The sequence below is a fragment of the Magallana gigas genome, chromosome 2 (genome assembly GCF_963853765.1).
Source record: "Magallana gigas chromosome 2, xbMagGiga1.1, whole genome shotgun sequence".
Classification (NCBI taxonomy): domain Eukaryota; kingdom Metazoa; phylum Mollusca; class Bivalvia; order Ostreida; family Ostreidae; genus Magallana; species Magallana gigas.
The window spans coordinates 11762315-11770834 of record NC_088854.1 but is presented as its reverse complement, the minus strand read 5'-3'; the positions used below and the strand labels follow the sequence as shown (position 1 = coordinate 11770834).

General features: G+C 35.7%; 2 protein-coding genes across 5 annotated transcripts; one reads left to right on the top strand and one right to left on the bottom strand.

The window, feature by feature from the left end:
* Positions 1-1933: 1933 nt before the first annotated feature.
* LOC105325238 (large ribosomal subunit protein mL66) lies at positions 1934-5851 on the top strand. Of its 4 annotated transcripts, none has more exons than XR_010710756.1 (6): positions 1934-2066; positions 3002-3036; positions 4520-4630; positions 4830-4953; positions 5296-5407; positions 5735-5851. XR_010710756.1 is itself a non-coding variant. In XM_066075050.1 (6 exons), the coding sequence occupies exons 1-5, from the start codon at positions 1949-1951 to the stop codon at positions 5389-5391; spliced, it is 393 nt and encodes a 130-aa protein (XP_065931122.1). In that variant the 5' UTR covers positions 1934-1948; the 3' UTR covers positions 5392-5407; positions 5735-5851. The 4 variants fall into 4 exon arrangements, 3 of the variants coding, with proteins under 3 accessions (XP_065931122.1, XP_034303730.2, XP_065931121.1); XM_066075050.1 differs by having other exon boundaries at positions 5387-5407; XM_034447839.2 differs by lacking the exon at positions 5296-5407.
* Positions 5852-6003: 152 nt separating this feature from the next.
* LOC105325312 (Tripartite motif-containing protein 3) lies at positions 6004-7497 on the bottom strand. The gene has a single exon (XM_011424830.3). It carries the CDS (start codon positions 7495-7497, stop codon positions 6004-6006), a length of 1494 nt encoding a protein of 497 aa, XP_011423132.3.
* Positions 7498-8520: the final 1023 nt, after the last annotated feature.

The following is an 8520-nucleotide window of genomic DNA, read 5'->3' as shown; positions in this document are numbered from 1 at the left end:
CATGAAATTTAGCGAAACTTCATGGGCACTTGGGACACAATGTGTTGATGTGCATATTTTCCAAGAAATTTCGATTGCGTTATTTTTTATGAAATTTTGGCCTTTTTGGACGTAGAATTTTGGCCATTTGCTTTATAGGTATTTAGGACACAATGTGTAATTTAATGATTTTTTTAATAGCATTTTGGCCCTTTTTTGAATAAATAAATTTTTCAGTAATAAAAGACAAAAATAGATGTGCAAGTTTATTTATTATGCCCTTTATCAAATTATTTTGTGTATTTAATGCATACTTTGCCATTCGTTATGTCTATCATTGTCAAGATATAGGGGACCTTGCTAACTTTTTCTTTCATTGCATCTATGAAGGGGGACATCGTGAATAAACTGAACCTAAAATAAACAGGTGCGAAAGTATTCAGACATCTTAATCCAGACATGAAGTCCAGATTTTTTACTTCTAGATTTCGAAGCCCAAAATTAGTAATTACGTGCATACATAAAAGAGAATCTTAAATTATTGACCCATTGACAATATATATTACACTAGTACTAGTAAAGTAAATGCTATCTTCAAAAATCTCTTCAAACATCCTTACAATAAGCTACTGTAAACGGCCTTTACCAATTAAAAAATCAGGCAACCTTTGTCAGCGTTTCCAATCTTAGGCCGAGGTTGTTTATCATATTGCAAAAACTACATGTTTATTTATACATCAAAATCTACATATATCCTAAACCTCTATCACGAGATTGGTTTTCTTGGAGTTTTGCACAACTTTGCTCAGACTTGACGATTGCAGTCTTCCTAATTCCCACCCTCTCCTCTTATATTTCACTGGTAAATTCGTGCGTGTCTGTATTTTTACGAACGTAAATATGTATTTAGCATTTACTGTCGGTCCGTCTGTCCACGCCACACGTTGTGGGCAAGATACAGACTGCTATGCCATCTAGAAGAAGAAGGAAAAGGCTTTGAGGTCCACGGCCAAGGTCACCACATACCGTCAACTTATTCCTAGTCAGTTCAGACTCCACACCATATAAGAAAGAACAGACATTACTTAACTGATTCACGGTTCGTTAACAACATGTTAGAAAACCTCTTTATTTTCCAATGCGCTGCCCTGTCTCGCCATAATACGCCCTTTAGAGGAAAAGACTGGTACGTTATGTAACGTTCTGGGAATCTTAATTGTTCCCTCATTATTTCCTCATTATGAGATATTTTTACATATCAATAACCCAGGATGAACATTCACAATAAAAGGAAGTTATGTCTTTTCGTTGAGATAGACCATTTGGTTTTTTCCTGACTAATATGATAAGAAATCCAAAACGAATTTCTGTGTTAAGGTATCCGATCCATATCAGGACCTATATTTCTAACCTTGAATATACACCATGTTTTAAATATTTTTTTCAAAAGTTTCAAAAATATGATCAACTACTTACCTACCTACCTACCTACCTAGTCCTTGGTGCACCCGGATGCACAAAGGGCAAGGACTAGGGATTTCCATTCTTCTCTGCTCTTGGCTATCCTCTCCGCTTCTCCCCAGGTAAGGTTCATGTCCTTAAGTTCTTTTTCGCCAGTTCGCCTCCATGTTGTTCTTGGACGGCCTTTCCTCCTTTTTCCTTCTGGAGTCCATCTTAGTGTCACTCTTGTGATGTCATTTGTTGGCTTTCTTAATACATGACCTATCCATCTTCATCTGTATTTTCTAAGTAATGTCCTAATTAAGATTATGTATGTTTCATGTGATTTATATATGATGCCCCTTTCATATGATTCTCATATGATTCTCACTTTTCTGAGGCAGCCATTATGAAAACTTGATAGTTTGTTTATGTCCCTTTCTCCCTTTCTGTCATCCTCTGGCAGCATTCAGCATCATACAATAGGACAGATAGTACACAGATGTTGTATATCTTGATCTTAGTGCGTATGTTGATGCTGCTTGATTTCCATAAATTCTTAAGCTTGACAAAGGCTCCTCGGGCTTTACCTAATCTTCCTACTATATCCTTGTCAGCACCTCCCTCTGATGTCTTTACCTTCCAAGGTATGTAAAAGGCATGTAAAAAGGTATGTAAAATGGGATGTGCTTTTGATATCCTTTCCATTCAGTTCAGTTGTATTTTGGGTGAGCTTCTTGTATTAAGAGACATTACGTAGTGATTAACTAAACAGTAATTAATTAATGAAGATTGCGTTAAGATCTATTGCAACAAGCACCTTTTTAAATGAAAAAGTAAATACTAAAACTATTAGTAAATGCTTTGGTGGAAAGATAGGCCCATGCGCGGATCCAGAAAATTTTTCCAGGGGGGGTCCGAAGGATAATTGTGTTTGCCAGGGGGGGTCCGAGGCATATTTTCGATAATTTTACTATGTAAATTTAATAAATTTTCATTTTCCAGGGGGGGTCGGGACCCCCCCGACCCCCCCTCTAGATCCGTGCATGAGGCCTATATGTATAATTATTAGATAGCCTATACAAAAACTATTAAAAATAAATTTTACACCGTAAAGACATTTTAATAGACTCCAAATATTTCCATCCCGTGGCAAATAATGGTTTACTTCATATTAAAGTCCACAGATGACTCGATGAATTAAGCCTTATAACATTCATTTATTCGTCTTGAGTACGACCGAATCAGGTTTTTCTTTTATGTAGACCGCATCTTTTTCATGAATATGTTTTATCGAATACCGTTGCATATCAGTGAACATAAACGCGCATAAGACGTGAAGCTTAGAAAATGGCAGTGAGATTTGTTAGAAATGTTTTACAACGTTCAATGATAAGACAATTTTCGACGTCACAGAGTGTATTTGCAATTAAAGGTTTGTGTACCGATAAACTGTGCGTGTCTTTAGAACATAAAACATTTTATTAGAATTTATATGTTTAAAAGAAATACTTTTATGGATTTTAACGTACACTATGACATTGTAAAGATAGCATTTATCTGTTTCTTTCCTTATTTACAGTAAAAGAGACGAGGGAGTCAAAAGATGTTATTATTGTAAGTTTTTAAATATATATTTCTACCTGTTCTTAAACCCACACCGTCTTTTTGACACCTTGAAACAAGGGTATCCTAATCCATGATTTCCTTAAAACTTTTTGATGTGTATAAAATGCCAACATTAGAGGTGTCAGTGTACAATGAAACAGTAAAAGAATTATATAATATGTAAACAGTGTGACTGTTGGACGGAGCGCAGATTTAACACAGTGCAGATTGGTTTTTTTAGAACAAAATTTATTTGAAACGCACAGTAGGATCCGCCTGGTTGCCTACTCAAATCATTTAGCCAAAGTTTAACTAAACGTCGCGTGCCCAGTCTACATTATGACGTCATGTTTCAGACCTAAAACGTACACGTTTTGTCTTCGGAAATAGCCGAAGAGAGTAATGTTATTCGGAACTTTTTTATTTCCTCTTTCATTGTTTATCAATTTAATTCAAATAAATGTGCGGTAATAAAATTGAATACATTTATTCAGTATCTAAAAGATCAGTTCCTTGATTTTAATGTTTTTATTTTCCATCTGATAATTTGATAAGGCATACATAGAACTGGTCATGTTTCGATCTTGATTAAAGCACTATTGAAACCGATCTGGTGTCCTCTTTTATTTCTTTTAATTCAAATTACCTTCTATTGAAACACTGGAACATTTTAATCTACTTTAGGGGCAATAAACATCGATAAGTACCAGTCAATCAATGATCAAACTAACTTTTTAAAAACAAAAAGGTTGCCAATATGGCGGCGCCCAGGGCTGGAAGAAAATTTTTTGGGCCTTAGTACCCCTGATTCAACTTTCATTTTTAACTGATTTTCTTATATAAACATGTTACCATTAATCCTCGCTTCGTGAGGCGGGCTTTGCCCGCCTCTCGCTGTGCTCCGTATTATATACCTAGTTGTGTATTAGCCCTGATATGCTTGTTTGGGACTATAGATGACAGCAATCTGAAGCTAGCAGTATCACCAGCCTTCAGTGCAGTATTTCCTTGTCTCAGCCCATTATCAAGTGGGTGTTTTGCCCCAAACATGTGATATATATTAGCAAAATACAGTTTTTTTTTCAACCCAAATCACACTGTCCCCACAGGACACCAAAATTCATGGAATAATATGGAAATATGGGCAGTATTTTTAATTGCATTTTCCTCTAATCCAGTGCTCAGTGGTTCAACAGAGATCTAATACACATAGGTACCATATATGGGTTCAAGCTTCCGTTGCACCAGTACAACCTTTTTTTTTTAATTTTATCTCAACTTTAACTTTAACCATATTGTTAACAAATTTGCAATAACGTTGTTAATGCATGGATACCATCAATAAATTTCTTTTTATTTCATTTCATTTACAAAGTATGAAGGACAAGTAACATTTTTATGATAAAAAAAGTATTTTGCGGCTGAGGGTTGGAGAACCTTAATAGTTTTATGCAAAATTACCTATACATATCCTGCAAAACATATTTTTCAGATTGAAGGAGAAAAAGTTGAGTCTCCCTGGAAAGGCAAAGTCTTGAAATCTGATGAACTGAACAATGATGCCTGTCCAATCTGTCGATTAAATTTAGATATTAAATACACAGTAAGTTTGTAACTTCTGTTAACCATGTTAACAAAATGATAAAAAATAAAAATGGATTACTGGGTATAGAAAACAGTATAATCCTGTTTTTATGAATTACATGTAGATTGTAGTTTTATCCTCCATGTTTTGTAAAATTAATTTAGAACCAGGAATGTTTATTAAGATGGCAGAATTAAAGTTAGTTATGATTTTTCAGGATGTGTTAATTTTAAGACAGTTTATGACTGAAAAGGGGGGTATGCTTCCAAGACGAGCTACTGGTGTATGTAAGAAATCTCAGAAAGAACTTCAAGATGCCATTCACAAAGCCCAAAGAGCAGGTATGTTGCTAGTAATGATAGGAAAACTGAGCGTCTCTCTACAGCATCTTGAATCAGCTTGAAACTTGAAACTTCTGATGAAAAACCAATGGGGCTCTCTCAATGTTTTGAGGGACTGAATTGGAGTTGATTAGGAAAATAGGGAATTTTTGGGAATTTTTGATAATTATTACTTTTTTGTTATGAACTGAATGTTTGTTTTTGAATGCAGAGGAATAAGAATAGAACATTTGCTTATTATACATCTAACTGCATTTTTTGTATGTTTTCATAAATTTTTGGGAGAAATGGCTTTTAGGAAAATTAAAACATTCAATTTTGAAAAGAATTACTTTTTTTTAGGTTGGGAATGGGGCTTTTGAAGAAAGATTGTAAACAATCAATGACTGTAACTAATAAACCCATTTCATTCAATTTTGGTATAAAATACTAGTATGAAGAAAACAAGGAAATTGTGAGCAATACTTACATATTTTAATTTCTTCCATCTTGTCAATTCAAAAGTTATTTCCTGTATCATCAATTATTCAGTAATTATACGAGTTTTAGGATTTTTAAAATTATTTTGCTTTTTCTCATTTTGTCAATGCCTGGTTCTGTCATGCTTGTGTCTAGTTGCCATTTTCAAAAAAATTAGATAGGGAAAGCTTGTTACCGAGTGCTAGTTGAAACTGATCTAATCAAACAAAGACTTGCATTGCTAGTAAAAATATTGTACTTTAATTCAACTAGTTTAAACTTCTTGCTCAAAGTTTTCTAAGAGTTTTGATTTTCTTGACAGGGCTGATGCCAGAATTACGACCCCAACCAAAAAGGCAGAGAATGTATCCTGTTTCAAACTTCATGTGGAAAAGATTCCCAGCATTCTATGATGACTGAACATGATTAAATTATTTTTCTTTCTTTGATTTTATTGGATCAAGTCAGAACAGCGAGCTTTAAAAAAGTGAAGAAAAGACACTTTCATGATTTTATTTTAAATGAAGTACCCAATGATGATTTCATTAATGATTTATTTTTTGTTCAGTTAGTATATAATGTAAAAATAAATCATGAATTGTTGGTGTACTTGTACACACTGAGATAGCCATTGTGACCACCGGCCCACAATATATCTCCACTAAGAGCCAGGGACAGAGAGTGTCTTCTGTCTCCTTCATCCCTTGTCAAGAACTTCAAGAAATTCCCCGCTGAGTCCAGAAGATGGATGTGATGGTTCTTAGCATCCATCAGTATGATATTGCAGATATCATCACACACTATGTCTGCAGCATAGAGCGGGTGCTGAAGGCTCTTCACGCCCTTGTAGATGAATTGGGTGTGCCCTTCACTCGAAATCGTATGAAGTACTCCGTGTTCAGTGTCTAGGCTGTCTAAAACGCAAATATCAGAATTTTTGTTTTGTGCTACTCTAAAAGGCAGCTTAAAAAGTCTCTCTCCACTGCTGTCATATTCGTATTTTCTTTTGACTTTTCCTCGCATAGAAAACATTTTAACCAAACCTGTGGCATTCTCATCTTCTGGGTCGGCCATTGTGACCAATATATCCCCTTCACTTGTTAAGCAAACTCCTTCCGGTGTAAGCGGGGAAGTGTCTGCCACAGTTCTTGTGGCGTCATTGGCAGACATTTGAATGGTGTGGAGTTGAATTGAGTGGCTTTCATTCTCCGAAAAAATGATATCGCCATTGGGAAGCACCGCAAAATCATTGATTTGGCTGTAAAACTCGTTCCGACTCTTTAATTTCCCCTTTGTATTTACTGTATCCCAGTAGGTTTGGTTTGAATTCACCAACACAGCATTAGAATAGAAGTCAACTTCCAGACAGATGATGTCACTCTTGTCATGGCGGAAGGAGCGGATTTTGGTCAAAGTAAAATCGTCGTAGTCCTTCACTGTACCCAAAAGTAATTCTACACTCTCCTTTGTTAATGACCCCTCTTTAAAATGAAGTGAGTATTTATGATCCTCAAGATCTTCACCATCTGAAATCGGCAAAACCCTGTTCAACGCACAATCTACATTCAGTAAATTATAGTCGGAGAGAGAATTGGATTTTTTCAAATCATCCATCGTATCCTGGAGTTTGACGGCCTTCGTCTTTAACTTTCTTTGAATTTCCGCCAGTGTTTTGTTCTTCGTTTCCAGTCCTCTACTCAGTTCTTTCTTTCGGTCCTCAACAACCTGTGTCAAACTCGTCACAATGTTTCGATAGTGGGTTTCAAGTCTAGAAAGCTCGGCGTCTCGGTGTGCAAGGTTTTGCTCCATCAGGGAGTCTATTTTTGCCATCTTCTCCGTTAGTTTAGGAAGATGCCCCTCTCGGATTTCTTGACTTTTCCTAGATAAGTCCGACTTACGTTGTTTTGATATGTTTCCCACTGTGTTCCAGTCATGTTCGCGGTGGTCTTTCTTGGCACACTCGATACAGATGAACTTGTCGCAGTCGTTGCAGAAAAAGTTGTTGCATTGTTCATAATGTGTCTCACAAGTTGGTACAACATCTTGTGCACATGTAAACCTGACTTTAACATCTGATTCTGCCATACTGTTAATAGTGTCTAGATAAATCTTGACTCAACGATCGAGAGATTACTGTTAATATAATTCAAAACAGGATATATTTTTTTTTTCAAATGTTTTCGGAAAAGCGCCCTTCAAGCCACATCCCTTAACAAAAGCAAGCAGTCCACCATAGGAAATGCCTTTCAAATATTTTGATTTTAATTTGGGGGGCTGGTGGTATTTTTTAAAGCAGGAAAGATTCGGCATAGTAACATCGTTTAAAGGGGCGGACCAATCGTCACCAACATCTTGAAAACCTGGGGAGCGAGTTACTGCCTCACAATTTAAAATTTAGTGTTTCTAACAACTTTGCGTATTATTTTTCAACTGGCTCTAACAAGTAAAGAAGCTGTATCATTTTTTTATGGAAAAATGATAGAAAAAATTTGTTTGGCAAAAAAAGCGTTGCCCCACCTCGACATGTTGCTACGTGCGTTATTATGATAGAATCAGTATCATATTGACCACAACCTTCAAATATAGACAAGGATGTGGGAAGGTCGTTGATTTATTAATCATAAAATGAACAAATATATGAAACATAGATCATACAAAAGTGTTTATTTTACATGAGGGTAGGGATCCTATTTTACACGAGGGTAGGGATCTTATTTTACACGAGGGAAGGGATCCTATTTTACACGAGGGTAGGGATCCTATTTTACACGAGGGTAGGGATCCTATTTTACAGGAGGGAAGGGATCTTATTTTACACGAAGGTAGGGATCCTATTTTACACGAGGGTAGGGATCCTATTTTAAACTTCCTGGTTTGACGAATTTTAGATTCACATGAAATTATGTTCTTGTCGAGTCTATAGCATGATGCGTATTTTTTCCGTCAGTTTGTAACAAATGAAGTGAATTTTAAAGCAAGTTTTGCCCGAAGATGATAGAATATAGATTAATTAGTGACCATAAAGCCCCTTTTTACACACGTAGATCTTTAACATCGCAGGAAATAAATGATAAACGTCTTATGATGGCTTATGATACTAGTAATCTA

Excerpts from the sequence above, each read along its gene's own strand:
- LOC105325238 (XM_034447839.2), top strand. The coding sequence starts at position 1,949 with ATGTTGATGCTGCTTGATTTCCATAAATTCTTAAGCTTGACAAAGGCT. Across the intron at positions 2,067-3,001 it reads TGATGTCTTTACCTTCCAAG|TAAAAGAGACGAGGGAGTCA; the intron begins GTATGTAAAAGG and ends CCTTATTTACAG. Across the intron at positions 4,631-4,829 it reads ATTTAGATATTAAATACACA|GATGTGTTAATTTTAAGACA; the intron begins GTAAGTTTGTAA and ends ATGATTTTTCAG.
- LOC105325312 (XM_011424830.3), bottom strand. The coding sequence starts at position 7,497 with ATGGCAGAATCAGATGTTAAAGTCAGGTTTACATGTGCACAAGATGTT.